At 40.6% G+C, this 19,312-nt stretch overlaps 1 protein-coding gene across 5 annotated transcripts in view; it reads left to right on the plus strand.

Moving 5' to 3' along the window:
• CEP192 (centrosomal protein 192) overlaps window positions 1-19,312 on the plus strand; it is a 97,146-nt gene that overhangs the window by 28,880 nt on the left and 48,954 nt on the right. For 4 of the 5 annotated variants that reach the window (XM_067699817.1, XM_067699819.1, XM_067699818.1 and 1 more), the window contains exons 9-16: window positions 335-695; window positions 1,117-1,260; window positions 7,036-7,100; window positions 7,667-7,876; window positions 10,061-10,187; window positions 10,794-10,912; window positions 14,746-15,574; window positions 15,664-15,790. In XM_067699817.1, coding sequence (XP_067555918.1) covers window positions 335-695; window positions 1,117-1,260; window positions 7,036-7,100; window positions 7,667-7,876; window positions 10,061-10,187; window positions 10,794-10,912; window positions 14,746-15,574; window positions 15,664-15,790 — 1,982 coding nt within the window. The remainder of the gene's footprint in view (window positions 1-334; window positions 696-1,116; window positions 1,261-7,035; window positions 7,101-7,666; window positions 7,877-10,060; window positions 10,188-10,793; window positions 10,913-14,745; window positions 15,575-15,663; window positions 15,791-19,312) is intronic. The other variant, XM_067699822.1, reaches the window with a different exon arrangement.

Here is a 19,312-nt window from a genome sequence, read left to right on the forward strand (position 1 = left end):
TCTGGCCACACTGATGGGCTTCCCATCATTTTAGAGACTTTCAGTGATAATTACAAAAGTTAAACTGACATTTCTAACATCCTGTGCCGTAGTGAGCATATTGGCCCCACTTTTGGTATCTGAATCTGTTGGTGTGTGTTTGCCATGACCACATTTTGAATTTTGGTTTTGGTAAGTTCCTTACGATTGGTCCACATATAGTCTGGAAGAATATTGTGTAGTCTGTTCCTTTCTAGAATAAATATATTATGTCAACTGTATAACTTTTTTGGTTGTTTTGGAACGAGTTATGAAAAACAAAACTTATTTCTGGTCTGTTATTTAATTTTTAAAGGAAAGCGGAAGAGAAGAAGTTCTGGCGAAGACTCTCAGGGCTGCTAATGCGAAACTTAACCCGGTTTACTTTCACGACACAAATGCCAGTAAAGGTGATTTTGGATTGATAGACCCTTTAAAGCTGGATGCAGGATCTCCTCATCAAAATAAGCATTTGGCGTCAGACTCAGAAACAGTTTTGCCTGTGGATAGATTTTTAGACACTGAGATGCCTCAAGTGTCCATTCAAAAAAATGTGGATGTAGCATCTTTGAAGTCTGTTAGTGACAATGCATTTAATTCCGCTGACGCTCTGTGGTCACCCACTAGTGAAAGGCAAACGTGTGAATGTTATGAATCCGTTGGAAAGAGCAAGGACCGTAAGTGGGCCTTTTTTTTTTCCAAAATAAAAGTAAGAAATATGTAAAAATGCTTATACACATTTTGAATAGGATATATTTCCAAGTGAAACTTCCTAATCTTTCATATTAAAATATTTAAGTGTTCTGTGGATTAAAAAATGGTGTCTTTACTCACAGATCTGGTGGAAATGTGCCTTTCTGACTATTAGTCATCTTTTCCTTCCTCCCTCTCCTCCATGATGGACTTTTACTGTGATTAAGGCTGGATTTTTCACCATCAGAGAGATACTTTTCTTTTGGGGAAATGGATTTTCCTTTAATTAGTTTTGGGCAGATTTCAGTTGATAACTAAGATAAGTCAACTAAATAAAATTAAGAATATTGTATCATTTTATTTGTTGCATGTGTCATTGGATGTCTCTGGAATTTTATTTTCTAGAAACGGATCTATCACAGAGTGTGGTCTATCAGAATGAGGAGGGCAGATGGGTCACTGATCTTGCCTATTACACAGCTTTTGATAAAGAACAAGATGTAAATGTGTCTCTAAGTGATGAGATGAATGAAGACTTCAGATCTGGCTGTAAGTGTATTGATAGCCTCTGCTCTGAACCATTTTCATTTTCTGACGGTGTTCTGAGATTACCATGTACATCTTGGTCGGCCACATCAAATCCCTTCTGGATACGTACTTAGCACTTCACTTGTTCCTCTAGGAACAGAGGCTTGAGTCAGTCATTGCTAATCACTGGACTGAGCTGAGCCTTTCCCTAAGTAAGGACAGTGAGTCACTTTAGAGCATGTGTGTTGCAGTTAGTAGCACCTTAGGCTTTACTTTCTCACTTTATAAATTGTCTTGAACAAAAGAACTATTCTGATAAATGAGCAGTAACAAAAGCCAATCCATTTTAGAGTAAAAGCTCAGTAATGAAGAAATGGGAGAAAAGTGTCGAGAAAGATAAATGAAATCTCAGAGGATGAGAGCATTAGGAACCTCAGTTAGATTTGTTAATTAGCAGAATCTCTGACCGTGAAAGGAAAACGCTGCAGAACGCACAGCATTGTGAGCCTTGGCCTGTGGACATTTGCTGTGCCACTGAGGCCTCTAGGGCCTGAGCGCCTCTAAACCTGGAATGAGGAAAGACAACAAGGAGCCTGTCAAGCCCAGTCGTACTTTTTTTTTTTGCGGTACGTGGGCCTCTCACTGTTGTGGCCTCTCCCGTTGTGGAGCACAGGCTCCGGACGCGCAGGCTCAGCGGCCATGGCTCACGGGCCCAGCCGCTCCGTGGCATGTGGGATCTTCCCAGACCGGAGCACGAACCCGTGTCCCTTGCATCGGCAGGCGGACTCTCAACCACTGCACCACCAGGGAAGCCCCCCTCAGTCTTATTTTTAATAGGCTCAGAAGGTGCCAGAGGAAGAAGTTACTCTAACAGCTGCTTGTACTAAGCTGTTCCTAATGTCCATTGATGTGGAAGTACAGAGATCAGTCGATAAGGCATGTTTCCAGCCCTTAGGAAACTGTCCATCAGCTAAGAGGGATAAGATGAGAATACAGAACAACAGCATCGTTTGGAGTTGAGAGGAGGAATAACTTTTGCATGAGTGGGTAGCAGAGGATTTTATATAGGAAGTGGATTTTGAGGTAGAGTTTCAACAGGTAAATATTTTGGGCATGAGAAGTTCCAAGTGGATAGAAAACCCAAAGAAAGAGGATGAGATGAGGAAGCATGGGCGTGTCTTGAGAATGGTAAATAACCCCGCGTGGCTGGCATTTACGGCAAGACATGGGAAGGGGAGAGTAACGCGACATGGTGAGATGAAGCCAGAGTGGTAAGCCTGGGCCAGGGATCGGGTGGGGCTGGACTGCATGCTGAGCCGTGCCTGGTGGGCACTTGGGAGCCTCTGAAGATGCTTGTCCAGCTTGCTTTGTGAGTCTCCCTCTGGCCTCGATGGTCGGTTAAATGGTAGGTTCCTTAGGGTGTTGTAGAAATCGGGGTGTCACAGTGAGAATGAGAAGAAAATAGCTCATGAGGGACGTGGAGATAAAATTGCTAGGATTTGGTGACTGGATTTCAGCGGATAGTAGAGAGGTAAGTAAAGATGGGGGTTTGGGGTCTAAGTTATTTTGAGAAAATGGCAGTACCATTAACTGAGATGGGAAAAATCAGAAGACATGGTAAAATTTTGGATGATTGTGGTTTGAGGTGGGGATATTCAGTAGTTGGAAATATGAGTCAGAAATTGGAGGTTAAGTTATAGTTGTCAGTGATATCTTGATTTACAAAGGACAGTAGGCACAGGCTGGACACTGGTTAGGGACCCTGTCACTTGAAAAGTCATCAGTTGTGGAATTTTCATGTGTTGCTGGTGAGAGTGTGAATTGATAAAACCATTTGGAACTTGTTTGGCAGTATCTTATGAAGGTGAACTTTACGAACTTCATAGTTTATGACCCAATAATTCTACACCCAAGTATATACCCAGTGTTCAGGGTGTATATATTCACCAAAAGACATACACTAAAATGTTTGTAGCAGCACTATGTGTATTAGTCTCAAACTAGAAACTCCCAAATTCCCATTGACCTTGGAATGGATTGTGTTTATACCTACTTTGGAATGCTGTGTAGCAACGGGAATGAAGGATGTGTAGCTACTTGCGGCAGCGTGATGAATTTCACAAACATGTTGAATGAGATAAGGCTGACTAGCAATATATGCCGTGTATGTAGCCAGCTCTGTGGAGTAAGAAGCAAGGATAGTGGCTACCCTCGGGTTGGCATGCCATGACAGGAGGCAAGCTCAGGGGGCGTTTTGGGTGCTGGCATGTTTTCTTTCTTGATCTGGGGTGTTGATCTGGCAACACAGATGTGTTCGGATTGTGAGAATTCATTGAGTTGCACACTTATGTACACTTTTTAATGTATATTATACTTTGGTAAAAAGTTTTTAAAAGTTAGTGATGAAGCTGAGAAAAAAATTTGCAATTCATATTACAGAGTGAGGGCCCATTTCCCAAATATGTAAATTGTGCTAATAAACAAGAAAAAGACCAACTACTCAGTGTAGAACTGGGCAAAGGGTGTAAACAGCTTATAGAAAAGGAAATTAAAAGTCAGTTCCCCTGGGAACTATTCTTCAGCTACACCTGCACAGATATATAGGATGTGTGTGTACATTGTTCATCATCACAGAAGGTTGGAAGCAACGTGGATGTACAAAACAGGGACTAATTAGATAAGGTACATCCATACGAGGGGGTACCCTGTGGCCGTAATAAAAGGAAACGGAGCTCTTTAGGTACTGGTAAGGGAAAGATCACCAAAATAAATTATTTAAAATCTTATTCCAACATTTGCATAAAGAGGTGGAAGAAGGAAAGACATACATATTTGTAAATACATACAGTGGAAAGATTAAAAAAAAAGAAACTAATTACAGGGCTCCCTAGCTACTTGTAGAACTCAAAGGTCAGTAGGTTCTCAACTAGTGAGGGGTTTCACGGGGTGCTGCATATGTTGGTTGCTTCTGGAGGTGTGGGAAGTGGGGCCAGTGATGAGGGAGACTTGCAGTATTGTATTCTGTTATGTCTTTTGGTTAATTTCTAAGAACTCTTTTTTTTTGCGGTACGTGGGCCTCTCTCGTGGCCTCTCCCATTGCGGAGCCCAGGCTCTGGACGCGCAGGCTCAGTGGCCATGGCTCATAGGCCCAGCCACTCCATGGCATGTGGGATCTTCCCGGACCGGGGCATGAACCCGCGTCCCCTGCATCGGTAGGCAGACTCTCAACAGCTTTGCCACCAGGGAAGCCCTAAGAACTCTTTATTGAAGCAGAATGTACCTATGCCTTCTGCATTTAGAACTATGTGGGCATGTTACTATTAAAGGAGAAATATGATAAAATAGATAGTGGAGGAATTTCATGAAACCATCTGTGTGGTTAGGGAATGAACAGAAGCTGAGTAGGAAAGGATGACTAGCACTGGTGGTGAGGAAATGGAGAAGATGATTGTTGAAAACTATGGAAAAGTTTGATGGGAGGAACAAAGGATGAAGTAGTCAAGGGGAATTGGGCTGGGGGAGCGTGAATGGAATGGGAGACTTTATACGACGGGAAAAGAAATGTTGAAAATGTAAGAGGAGATACTCAGAAGAGGAAGCTTGGACCAAGGGCATAATTTTATAATAACAAGGCAGTTTTATTTATTTATAAATGAATAATTTAATTTTTTTGGCTGTGCCGTGCAGCTTGTGGGTTTTAGTTCCCTGACCAGGGATCGAGCCCATGCCCCCTGCAGTGGAAGCACGGAGTCCTAACCACTGGACCTCCAGGGAAGTCCTCAAAGTAGTTTTGAATGAAACTTAAAACTTCCCCATTCCCACTTCCCCATTTCTGCCTCCCCCTCTCTGACAGCTCAGCCATGTGAGCTGCCACTTCTGCTTGTGGCCTAGGATTTAAACATCGGGCAGGGGATGGGGAACGGTATTGCTGCTTCAGAATTTAACAACAAAAGCGTTCAGGTGGCACTGGAGAGGACTGTGGTTGCAGATTTGGCAAAAAATTGGGCAGAGATTCTTGTAAGAAATGAAGTTCTGCTTTTTTATAATCTGTGAGTGATTTCTGATGAGCATACATGGTAACAATGTCACTGTAGACTTTTCTTTAATTGAAGAGTCTTAAAGTCCAGAGAAAAAGTACTCAGGAGTATAATAAAATAGCATTTGGAGCTGTTTACTTAATGATTTTAAAAATACAATATTTTAACTCATTGAAGTAAATTAAGTTTTTCTGGGTTACCTTCTTACGATCTGATTTCCTATTTACCCTCTCCTGGCTTTTAGATTTGGTTGGTTGATACTTTTCACACTTTAGAGCAGTGGTTTTTAACACTTTGAGTCATGGACCCCACAGAGAATCTTCATAGAAAAATATTTCCTGTGGAAGAAGGAAATATTGTGACTTCTGGAGCTTCCTGGCTCTTCCGATGCTCGTTCATAGACTTGTAGGCTCAGAACGTGTTTATGTGGGAGGTGGTGGGATCGCAAAGTAAGGAACCAGCACTGCCCTGACAAGTCAGAATCCTGAGCTACTTCTGGTGGGTGTTCTCCTCTCCCTGCTGGAAACAGCCTCCTGTGTCTGTTCTCATTTTGTCTCTCAAGGTGTTAGTGTTGGGCCCTCAGGGCTTCCAGAAGGGTAGTTTGGATTGGGTTAGCCCCTGATGGACTGATGAGAGTAGGGACATCTATCTTGTTTGGGCCACGAGTGGACTGTCCCTTCTGGGTTGCTGTTCACTCCTCCCCTTCCAGCCACTGTCTGGAAGCACCAGGCAGAGGCAGAATGGGTAGCAGATGGGAAGTCCAGAGTCTAACCTGCAGACTTTTCTGATTCAGCCAACATGTTTAAAATCCTTTTAAATTCTAATGCCTTGAGCAGGATCATTTGCTGTTCAGCCTGCCTCTGTCCTCTCTCCCCATTGTGTTACACCTGGCCCTCTGCTCACTTACCACAGCCTTGTGGCCTTGGCCTAGAGATGGAGGGCTGCGTGCCCATTGGTTTCCCTAAGGTGAACTGAGTTGCTCATTCGGAACTTTGAGGGCAGACACTGGGTGAACACTTGTTCCTGTTTGCCTAGGCTATGGGGTTTGCTGGGATGTGGGATATTTCCTTTCAAAAACTAGGACAGGGGCTTCCCTGGTGGCGCAGTGGTTGAGAGTCCGCCTGCCGATGCAGGGGACACGGGTTCATGCCCCGGTCCGGGAAGATCCCACATGCCGCGGAGCGGCTGGGCCCGTGAGCCATGGCTGCTGAGCCTGCGCGTCCGGAGCCTGTGCTCCGCAACGGGAGAGGCCACAACAGTGAGAGGCCCGCATACCGCAAAAAACAAAAACAAAAACAAAAACTAGGACAGTCCTGGGTGTTGGGACAAACAGGTAGTTGGCACCCCAGCAGACATCTTCATGACAAATTTACATAGTGGCTTGTCCATCTGATGTTCCAGATGAAATTCCATGGGTATTCATGGGCAGGTACCTTAACTCATGTGTGCCAAACTGCAAGGCTGAAGTTAATGTGAATCTTTTATAAAAAGCTTACATTATAAAGCCCCATTAGTAAGTTAGGACAAGTTAGTACCTGATGAAATCAATCACAGTAGGGTGTTTATTACCAAAAGTTTCAGAACCACATGCTCTTATTGTGCTTAATACAGATGCATCAGTTCTGTGATGGAAGCTTTCACATACTTCTTTCAGTTTTATTTCTTTAATATTTCATTTTCCTAACTATGTTATATTTATATGCTAGTATTTAATTAGGCATCAGTGCAATATAATTATAAAACTTATTCTTTTTTTAAGCTGATGCATTGGATTTGATTGCACAAGATGAAGAAGAATTTAATAAAGAGCATCAGTTTATGCAGGTTTGTATTTTATTGACATTAACCAAAGTTTAGAGTTTTTCTTGTATTTAAATGTAGGCAAAATGTTCATTTCTTTCTGAAAAGATACATAGTGAGTATAGAATTATATCTTGATTTTTCTCATGTTTAGACAATTTCTGCCTTTTCCTTCAGACTCTAAATTATTAATTGAGAAAAAGCTGGCATACTGAAATAGTGTTTATTAGTTCACTTAAAATTGCCTTAATAGGCTTCAAAGATATTGTTTTTTACCATGTTTTAAAATGAGGGAATTTAGTGCTATTCATTTTTATTTGAAGATGTACTCCTTTCTAAAGATTTGTATTAATGACAATCAGTCTTTGACTTAAGCAATATGTTAAAACAATGCATATCATAACTCAGGTATTAAAAAATTTCTCTTTTTCTGGACTTTATTACCTTTATTAGCTGCTTAAGCTTGAATTTGTCCACATTTTAAAAAATTTTAAATATTTAAATTTCCTTAGTGAAATTTGTATTTTTATATATTAGAAAAACAGAAGGCTTGCTGGAGAAATGAAATGAAATGATGACTTTCTTCCTAGGAAGAAAATATAGATGCCCAGAACACTTCAGTTGCCCTAGGGGATACATCATGGGGAACTTCAGTCAATTATGGTCTGTTGAGGAGATCACTTAGCACATCAGATTTGGACAAAGACGATGCCACTTATTTACGTCTGTCTTTAGGAGAGTTCTTTGCTCAAAGGTCTGAAGCTCTCGGTTGCCTTGGTGGTGGTTACAATGTGAAAAGAGTAAGTACCATGTGTTCTAGAAGTGGTTAAATTCACTTGCCCTTATGTTTTGAAGGTTATGATGGTGTAGCTAGATCAGAGTATCTTTAAAGCAGAGACAGGATAGGGACTGCATGGTGGAATAGTGGTAAAGAGCTTCAGTTTTTTAGTGGCTGTACCCTGACTGCAGTTCTAGCTCTGTCCTTTAACTAGTTCTGTGGCATGGAACAATGTATTTAACTCCTCTGTGCCTTGATTTTCCAATTTCTAGAATGGAATACTGCCTTATAGAGTTTTGGGGGGGATACTGTGATAGTGCGCGTACAGTGTTTAGCACGGCCTCAAGTGCATTAAGTACTCCATCCCTGTTAGTTGCTGTTTCATTGGTTGCTGATGTTATATCATTGGTTGTGGGAAGAATTCAAAGATTCATTTTTTAAACCTCTGGTCTAAAAACATGTTTTGAAATATAGGAGTGTTTTGGTTTTTTAAAATGTACATGTAAAAAGTTTCAAATGCAAGTGATAGTGGTAGATTGTATGAAGGAGTGAGGAGAAGCTGTGTCGCCTGTGAGGGTCAGAGTGGTGTCTGAGGAGGGGCACTGGGGTGGTGCCCGAATGGTGGGGAGGAGGCAGCGTGTTCCCAGAAAAGTCTTGGAGGTGGGAGCTGGAGGGTATATCGGAGAAGCAGAGAGTAGGCCCACAGCTCGTGTGAGTGGGCTTCGGGTCGGTGGTCTGATGGCAGAAGTAGACAAGGGCCAGGTCATGAGGGGCCCTTGCAGGGCTCGGGTTCATCTCAAGGAAACTTGCTTGGAGGCAGGGTGCCCGGCCCATCTCCAGGTGTGACAGGAGCCGGGTGGAGGAGGTTCCTGAGCCTCAGAGGAGGAGAAGCAGGCAGAGGCTTAGCACGTGGCGGAGATGCCATGAAGGCCGAGGCCTAGGATGGCAGTACGGAAACAAAAGTTCTAGGGTTCAGGATTTCCTCTGGAGGTAGAGTCGAAGGACCTGTTGGTGAATTTCATGGAGGGACATAGTGCTGTCGGAGGGAGTGTGTATTAAAGTAGGATTTCACTAAGAGTATAATTTTAAACAGCTAGGGTGTTAGAAGTTGACTTACAGGAAAATTTGAAACTGAACTGTGGGTCCTGTCTATGCAGTGAATTAAAGAATGAGAGTAAATACTTAGGCAGATTTTTCTGCCTGGATGGATTGGTTTTGACATTATAAGAGAAGTTGAAGCATAACTGAATTCCTTTCTGAACAGCTGGACAAAACACCATACAGTGGAAAGATGGATCTGTCATTTTGTATTAGTTATGAAATGTTACTTGGTTCAAGTTGCTGGATCAAGGGAGGAAATCCTCGAGTGAAGATTGATCAAAAATTGAGTGCATTAGTGAATTTGCTTTTCAGGTCTATCATGAGAGCTCTGGAAGGAAGCCAGGTGGGAATTCCCTGCCCTTGAGCAAGGTCCGTGAATGTGACCTTCTGAACGCTCATCTAGGGCAGTAGGAATGTATCTCATCTTAATACAGATTTTCAAGGACATATTTATTGTGTAAAATAAAATACACTTGTAAGTACTGTAAGTTCCAGGAAGGCAGGAAGTTTTATATCTTTTTTCTCACTGACATGTCACTGATGATTATTACCAGTGCCTGACACATAGCAGGTGCTCAGTAACAATTACTGGAGGAACAAAGTATCATTTCTGGGTTGTTTTAATTTGGATTTCTTAGTAAGGGCAAATTATTTGATAATATTCATTCTGATGATTAAAGATAGCTAGCAGTAAGGAAATAAAAGGTCCTGTCTGGACTTGTAAAGTTCATTTCTAGTAATTTATGTTATTTTGTGTTTTTTTTGTTTGTTTGTTTTTGGCTGCGTCGGGTCTTGACTGCAGCGCGCGGGCTTCTCTCTAGTTGCGGCATGTGGGCTCAGTAGTTGTGGTGTGGGGTCTTAGTTGCCCCATGGCATGTGAGATCTTAGTTCCCTGACCAGGGATCGAACCCGTGTCCCCTGCATTGGAAGGTGGATTCTTAACCACTGGACCACCAGAGAAGTCCCAACATACGTTTAAATGGAAAAATCAGAATCATTTTGTTGAAATCAATTTTAGCTAGGTTACCACTATTAGGATAAAATAGTCTAGAATTTCTCAAAGCAGTTGAAAACTAAGGAAATAATTGGCATGTTTATTTTGTAGCCATCATTTGGTTATTTTATTAGATCACCAGAGAAGAGAGAACCTATTGCTCTAATAAGAAAATCAGATGTATCAAGAAGTAATTTGGAGAAAGAAATGGCTCATCTTAACCATGGTCTATTTTCAGGTAATGGATTAAATGAAGTTTTTTTTTAACCTGTAAGTTAGTGGTTGTGTGATCATGTTCTTTATGTGGAAGAAAGTAATGTATATACCACTTTGAATTTTTTGAGTATTAGTTACAGATTTGATTTTTATATAACTTCACATTGCCTTTTCAATCTAAAGTAGAAACAAGTCAGCCAAAATTCACCTAAATCCTTTTGTAAAAACAAAAGTAAATGAAATACAATCTGTTCAAGTGGTTGGGTTAACTTTGGCCTATTAAACTGCTGAGTTAATGAATTTTAGCTATTATATTTATTATTTAGGTGGACTTTTAAAGAGAAGTTCTCAGATTTGGACTGTGATAGTATAAATATGATAAATATTGTGATGAATATTTAAAATCAGACTTTCTTGGTTAACATAACAATTATCAAGCAGCTACTTTTTGCTAGTATAATGCCTCGTGCATTGTATCGTGAAATTGTATAAAATGTGCTTTAGTCCTTAAAGAGCCTATATTCCAGTGGGGGGTGGGGGGGTTGGGATATTTAGTGGTCCTTATCCCACGGATTGTTTCTGTGAGATAGTATATAGATGTAAGTTGAATATTACATATTTTCTACAGGAGATTTAAAGGCACAGCTAAGTGAAGGATCAGTTACACTTCAGGCTGAAGAACTGGAGAGTATTTCACAAGTGGATGAAAATGATGTGACATTAACTGCCAATAAAGGGAAAACAGAGGTATTTTAAGCCTTTCATGAAGGAAAGCTAAAACCTCGCTGTCATAATTCTCATACAAGATCAAGATAAAGTCACATGTAAAAAATGCATAACATTTTTCTTACTCAATTTTATTACAAGTATCCTTTAAATATTATCAGTGTACAATAAATGTACGAAGAGTTTATAAAACAAACTTACAGTCAGTGAGTTATCACAGCTTATACACCCATGTACACCCCAGGTCAGGAAAGAGAGCATTGCCCACAGCCCAGGAGCCATTTTTTTGTTCCTCCTGAACACTACTTCCTCCTGTCTGACCTATGACACTGTATCAGTTTCACCCGTTTGTGAACTTTATATACAAGAAATCATGTAGTAGCATATATATATATTTTTTAAATATAAATTTATTTATTTGTTTATTTTTGGCTGCGTTGGGTCTTTGTTGCTGCGTGCGGGCTTTTCTGTAGTTGCAGCGAGTGGGGGCCACTCTTCATTGTGGTGAGCGGGGGCTACTCTTTGTTGCGGTGCGTGGGCTCCTCATTGCATTGTGGTGGCTTCTCTTGTTGTGGAGCACAGGTTCTAGGCACGTGGGCTTCAGTAGTTGTGGCTTGTGGGCTCTAGAGCGCAGGCTCAGTAGTTGTGGCACACAGGCTTAGTTGCTCCGTGGCATGTGGGATCTTCCCAGACCAGGGATTGAACCTGTGTCCCCTGCATTGGCAGGCAGATTCTTAATCACTGTGCCACCAGGGAAGTCCCAGTAGCATATATTTGTCTTCGTTTTTTTCCACTTAGGTTTGCAAGATGCAACTGTGATAAGTATAATAGTTAATTTTCATTGCTGTATTGTATTCTATTACGAATATTCTGTCATTGATATATTCACCCTACTGTTGATGGATATTTGGGATCTGTCTTATGTCAATATGACACTGTTAAAATAGTGTAGTTTTATAGTAGGTCTTGATATCTAGCAGAATAAGTCTTCCCCTCTTATTTTTCTTTAAAAGTATCTTGGCTGTTCTTGTTCTTTACATTCCCATATATATTTTGAAGTCAGATTGTCACCTTTCACAACCAACTAGCAACCCTGCTGAGCTTTAAGTTGGGATTGTGTTTAATCTGTAGAACGGTGAAACTGACATCTTTGTAATATTGAATCTTCTAATCCAAGAAGATTACAGGTCCCTCCATTTAAGTTCTAATTCCTCTCTGTATTTTTTTTTTTTTTTTTTTTTTGAGGTACGCGGGCCTCTCACTGTTGTGGCCTCTCCCATTGCGGAGCACAGGCTCCGGACACGCAGGCTCAGCAGCCATGGCTCACTGGCCTAGCCGCTCCGTGGCATGTGAGATCTTCCTGGACCGGGGCACGAACCCGTGTCCCCTGCATCGGCAGGCGGACTCTCAGCCACTGCGCCACCAGGGAAGCCCTCCTCTCAGTATTTTATGGGGCTTTTTTTGTGCAGAGATTTTAACACATCATTTGTTAGATTTCTTTCTGAATTGTTTGAAGTGGTGTTTTAATATTATCTTTCTGAACTTAATTTTCCCTTTGTTGTGGCTAAACAGAAATACATGTTTTTTAATATACTTACCTTATATCCAGCAAGCGTGCTAAATTCATTTTTATTTATGGATTCTTTGGATTTTTCTGTATATGCACTTACATTATCTGAGAATACCAACAGTTTTGTTCCTTTCTAATTTTTATACCTTCATTTCTTTGTCTGGCCTTACTTGACTGCATCTTAGAACAGTGAATAGAAGTGGTGATGTTGGGTTTCCCTGACTCAGAGGGAAAATTTTCAATAGTATTTTGTCTTTAAATTTGATGGATGCTCTAGGTTTTTATTTATCATCAGGTTTTTTAAATTCCCTTCTAATATTTGTTTGCTAGTTTTATTTTAATTGATAAGGAGGTTGAATTTTGTCCAGTGCTGTTTTGCATCTATCTAGGTGAACATGAGTTTTCTTTTGGTGATGTGGTGAGTTACATGACATGGTTTTGAATATTAAAGCTGCTCTTCTCCACTTGGGTCATGATACATTATCATTTTTATAGATGGTTGGATTCAGTTTGATAATAATTTATTTAGAATTTTGCATATGTGTTTACAAGTGAGTTGATGCTCTTTCTTACCATGTCCTTGTTTGGTTTTGGTACCAAGGTTTTGCTGGTCTCATTTTTCTTATTTTCTGGAAGGTTTTTGTAAGACATACTAATTTTTTTAAATTAATTAATTATTTTTGGCTGTGTTGGTTCTTCGTTGCTGCACGCTGGCTTTCTCTGGTTGCGTTGAGCAGGGATTACTCTTTGTTGTGTGCGGGCTTCTCCTTGTGGTGGCTTCTCTTGTTGCAGAGCATGGGCTCTAAGCACGCGGGCTTCAGTAGTTGTGACACGTGGGCTCAGTAGTTGTGGCTCGGGGGCTCTAGAGCATGGGCTCTAGAGTGCAGGCTCAGTACTTGTGGCGCATGGGCTTAGTTGCTCCGCAGCATGTGGGATCTTCCCAGACCAGGGCTCTAACCCGTGTTCCCTGCATTGGCAGATGGATTCTTAACCACTGTGCCACCAGGGAACCCCCTGTCCATTGGATTCTTAATTTTTCATTGTATTTTTTAATTATAGAATTTACATTTAGTTCTTTCTTGATAATTTCTAGTCTTCCGTTGAGTTCTTAATGTTGTTTTTAATTCCTTAAGTATGTTTTAGATTTAGATGTGTTTTAGACTCTGATAATCCACTGTCTGCAAGCCCCACAGTTGTGTTTTTCTGTGATGTGGGCCACATTACCTTGGAACATTGTGTGTCGTTCCTTGATAGAGGAGTGGACTTTTACAGGAAAAGTTGCTGAAATATTTGAGGCCATGGGAGATCTTCCAGGCAGGATTTTTGGCTGCTTCTGAGCGAGGAACAGTAGCAGTCTCAGGTTGCTTTAATTCAGTTATTGGGATTGAGCTGATTGGAGCTTGGCCTCCAGTCCCCCTGAGGGCCACCTTTACTCCTAGGGAGTAGCCCTCTGTGGTCTCGTCCTAAAGCATGGATGTTTACCATGGTCACCGCCTTCCCCTCATCACTGGCAAACTCTGAACCTGATTTTTGTACCCTTACTCCCATAGAGCAGCTTTTCTTAGCTTCTTTTTAAAAAATTATCGTTTCAAAAAAGATTTTCTTAGCTTCTTAAGCTTCCTGATGTCTTAGCAGTAGCCTCTTCCTAAAGCAGCTACCCTGGGGTGGAGCATCGCTGGGACTGGGCTCACCTCTATGGGATGCTCTCTTCTCTTGGATTTTGGCCCCATAGTTTTTTATTCCTTTTTTGGCTCTCCAGCGCCTTCTAAGAGATGTTTTAGGATATGCTGTCTAATTGCTGTCAGCAAGAGTTGGTTTGCATCACTTAGTCTGCTATTACTAGAGGCAGAAGTCTTAATTTGCATTTTTTAATATTGCTTTGCTGTTGGTTCCATTTCATTATTTTACCCCTGGTTTCTATTTATGTCTTGCTTATAAATCTAACAATTGAATGAGATTACCAATAATCATAATTGCAGTCACTGTGGCTCAATGGCTTCTCAATTTCAGTATTTCAATTTTTTGGTTTTAAATTATTTTCTGATTCAGTTTTAGCATTTCTTTAACTCCTGAAGGGTTTTTTTTGAACAACTGATGAACCGACTTTGTAAGTGACCGAGTACTCTACAAATCAAGTTGATAGCAGCTGTCTTTTTTCATTAGGAGGTTCAACTGGTATACCATTAATTTCTTGTTGCCGTCAGATCTTATGTAGCACTTACAAATAAAGCTTAAACTAATATGTGCTTGTCCATGGAACTGATGTGAACTTTCTCATTTCTAGGACACTTTCCTCATCAACAGCAAACCCCAGAGACGCACAGGCGAACTGCCTAGCGGTGGTGATTCTGTGCTGAGGATAAGCACCATTGCTTCTGCCATCGCAGATGCATCAGTGAACGCTGACCCCTCCCAGCTCGCTGCCATGATCAAGGCACTTTCAAATAAAACCCGAGAGAAGACTTCTCAGGACGATGGTAAACAAAAGCACTGTTCGGCTGTGTCTCATTTCTTACCTAATGAGCTGGAAAAAAGTAATGGATCCAACGCATTTGATATGGAGAAATACCTTAAAAAAACAGAAATTAGTAGATATGAAAGTGGAATGGACAACTTTTCAAGAGCTGGTGTGTCTGATGCTTGGGATTTATCTTTGTCCAAAGAACGGACTACACATGACATCCATGCAGTGGACCTGGGTGCTACTAGCGTAAGTGTAAGGGAGCCAGAAGAAGACACAGCAGCTGGTTTTTATGGTGAAAGTGGAGAGAGCGTGGACCAGGCATCACTGAGAACGATAAACTCTTCAAATTCAGTTCTTACAAATATGGGAGAGAGAGAGGGTGCAGGGGTTGATGTGAAGACACATTCCATTGACCATAAATCACCAGATTCTGGTGATGGTGAAAAAGCTGCCTCCGTATCCATTCCAGCCCTTGATAGCTCATTAGTCAGGAACCCCAGGGTAGTATCCCTCTGGCTGTCAGAAGAGCATGAAGACACACAGAATAGTAGAAAATATCAGAGGCAAAATGAGTATGTTAGTGAGACAAGTAACAGTGAAAAGCATGTGACTTTTGAAAACCATTCCATAATCTCACCTAAAAGTGTTGGTAAGTGTCAGAGTAATTGGTCACATTCAAAAAATTACACAGAGTGTTTTTTTTTTCTGTTCTCATTGGAAAATACACCTTTCTGGTAGATTTGAAAAATCCCTCTCCTGAGTGTGGTGGACGTGGCTCGGAGGATGACCAGGATAGCTTCCGACCTTCCACTTCTCCACTGAGTCATTCTTCTCCTAGTGAGATTTCTGGAAATAGTTTATCAGGGTAGGTGCTTAACCTTTTTTTTTTTTTTTAAGTAATAAAATACATGCTCAGTGTAGGAAAATTGGAACAAAGTGTAAAGAAAATTAGTTATCTATAGCTTCGTCTCTCAGAAGTAACTGTTATAAATATTTTGTGAATTTCTTTCAAGATATTTTTCTTTGCAAATTTTCATACCCTGCTTTTTTCACTTATTAAAATAATTCCTACATTTAAAAGAAAATTAATGTTATAGACTGCATAATGAATCTGTCACATTTTATTTGGTGCTTCTGGTCGATACTGGTGATACTATATTTTACCTTTTTTGTTTGTTTGCCATTTTAATGATACTGAGATGAACAACTTTGCTTATAAAATTTTTCCTGTGTTTTAACTGATTTCCTCAGAAGTGAAATTACCAAATCAGGGATAAGAATATTTTCAGGCTCTCTGGATTAGCAAACTATTTTCTAAAAGAGTCTTAAAGACTTGCACTCTTACCATCTGTGTTTGTTGAAGGTGTGCATTCTGCTGTTTTCTTATCAGCATTTTAAATAACTTTTAATTTTGGATTTTTTTTTATCTTACAGTATTATTTGTGTTTTTAATACTAATGAGATTGATAAGTGCTTTTTCAAAGGTTAGGATAAGAATCCTAATATTTTACATGTTTTAGCACAACCTGTAGGGTAACTTAAGCTTCAAGTTATAAGATCTTTTTAATTTTTCAAAAATGCCTTAAGTCAACATTGTTTCAAAAGTTTACACATATACAGGTATATGTGTGTGTCCATAGAACTTTGAACAGTGTGAATGTAATGCTTCATCAGATGTGTTTGTGTATTTGTGTATAAATGTGCACGTGTGTGTGTTTCCCTCCATTAAGCTCATTGTCTGCCTCGTTCTCCAGTCCTCTAACCAGGAGCTGCTATTGCTGGTTTCTTAGGTTTCCTTCTGGTCTTTGTGCACATACACAGATATGAGTGTATATTCTTATTTTCATCCCTCTTTATAGTCAATAGAGGGTCCTTTACACACTTCTTATGTTTTGCTACACAAGGTTACTTATCCCAGCCTTATCTGTATTACTTTGCACGCATGCAGATGTATTACAGGATAAATTCTTGGAAATGAGATTGTTGGGTCAAAGAGTATATGCATTCACGTTCCTATTTAAATTAGTACAACCCTCTGTAGAGGTTGTGTTAGTTTAATTTTCCACCAACAGTTTAGGAAAGAGCTTGTTTCCCACAACCTCACCAACAGAATGTTTATCAAACTTTTTGTTGACAGTCTGATAGGTGAAAAAAACTATTTCAGTATAACTTTAAATCATGAGTGATGATGAGCATCTTTTCCTTTATATTTCCTTTTGTATCATATATCTATTCATGTTTGTTGCCCATTTTTCTCATGAACTGTTAGTCTCTTTTGTCTCCATTTCTCGGAGCCCTTGACGTATTAGGGAAAGTGGGTAGCCCTTTGTTTGTGACATGAGTTATACAGTTCCTAGTCTTTAGAAGGTTTTTTCCTTTCTTGTATGTTTTGCTCTCCCGGATACTTAGCTCTAGCTTACCCACACCATTTCTGATGAATATGCAAAATCCAGGAGCATCTTGGGAAACACATAATAGGTAACTTGGATATCAAATATAATTTCAATTTGTTTCAAACTATTGAACATTTATGATAATTTCACTGCTTAGGTAAAATTTTCTGCTTATTAAAATCTTTCCATAGAGGAACATATAAAAGATCTTTTATAAAGCCATAAAAGAAAAAATCCATAGATTTAATAAAATAAACTTTCTGTATGGCAACAGTTTTTGCCTCAGAATTGACTTGATCTTTTTGTAAGCTTTATGCCAAAGATGCTTTCAAGTCTAATAAGATCTTTCAAGTCTAGTAATCTTGTTAGGCTATGTCTCTATGTTGACCTCATGGCCACCTTGCCCTGTCACACAGCACCCTTTCAGTATGTGGAGTCAAGCATTCTTTTATTTAGGAAAGGTTTTTTTTTTAAGTTACTTATTAAGATATTGGTCCTGACCCCAGGAACTCTAGTCTTGCATATGTGGGATCTGCATTTATTTTGTTTGTAATCCTTTCTTTAAGAACTTATTTTAGAATAATTGTAGATCCACGGGAAGTTGCAAAGATAGTATAGAGAGACCCCATGTCCCTCCCCAGCTCCCCCAGATGCTGCACAGAATCACCACTTGTGCAATCACTTGTCCTGGGCAGGGCAAGTGGGTAGAATTGTGTCATTTTATCACAGGTGTGAATGTGTGTAACCACCTCCACAATCAGAGACATAGAACTTTGCCATCACCACAGTGACCTGCCTCTTTCTTACTTTTTCATTTTGTTTGCATTTCACATTTCTGATTTCTAGATTCCTTGTAGTATTTTCTTTTTTGTTTCTTAACCCCCGTGTACTTTCCAGTTTCATCTTGTTTTCTATGATCTTGACATTTTAAAAAATTGTATATGAAGGCATTTAATAACAACTGTAAGTGCTCTATAAAGACATATTGTTATGATTTTTTTTCCTTCACCTGCCCTTTACTGCATGATCAGAGACAGAATGCTGGGCTGGATGGTCTCAGTTTTGGACCCACCTGTTTTTTCTTTTGCCCCTAAGAAAATACACTTATTCATTAAGTGTAGGAAACATATCTTAGGGGGATACTGAACTTTCTCATGAACTTGGTCAGATATTTTGAATGAGAGCGTCACGTTGACCTTTCTAAAGTGACTGTTGGTGGGCTTCCTTCTTCCTACGGGTCAGCCACCTGCACCCACACCCCCACCTCTCAGCCACGGCCAGACTGCAGCCTTAGGGGGAAAGAAACTGGACACCAGCAGATTCTGAGGTTCGTTCTCCTGTCCCTTCTCCTGCTGCATGATAGGCGTTCCTGCCGAGGCCGAGCATCCAGCTCCATTTTATCTTCCTGCTTTCGCTCATCTCCTTTTTTTCTCATCAGCTTAAATGAACATGCTGGTGTCTTGTGGCTGATTTTCCTGCGCACAGTTCTCTCTTCCACTGAGGAGACTTTGTTTCCTGTTGCCTGTGACTCCCTCCTCCTCCTGCACCCAGCAGCTGGTACTGCCTCTCTGGGCATCCATGCCTGTTTTCTTTTTCCTCATCTTTGTGCTTTTTTTTTTTTTTTTTTGGTCTGTTTGTTTAAATTTTTTTATTATTTTATTTTCTGGCTGAGTTGGGTCTTCGTTGCGGCACGCAGGATCTTTTGTTTTACCGTGCAGGCTCTTTGTTGCGGCGTACGGGCTTCTCTCTAGTTGTGGCGGGCAGCTTTTCTCACTCTAGTTGTCTCGCGCGGGCTCGCATGGGCTCTGTAGTTTGCGGCACATGGGCTGTCTGGTTGAGGCACACAGGCTCAATAGTTGTGGCGCACAGGCTTAGTTGCCCTGAGGCATGTGAAATCTTGGTTCCCCGACCAGGGATCGAACCCACATCCCCTGCATTGGAAGGCGGATTCTTTACCACTGGACCACCAGGGAAGTCCCTCATCTTCGTTTCTT

The sequence above is a fragment of the Pseudorca crassidens genome, chromosome 12 (assembly GCF_039906515.1).
Source record: "Pseudorca crassidens isolate mPseCra1 chromosome 12, mPseCra1.hap1, whole genome shotgun sequence".
NCBI lineage: Eukaryota > Metazoa > Chordata > Mammalia > Artiodactyla > Delphinidae > Pseudorca > Pseudorca crassidens.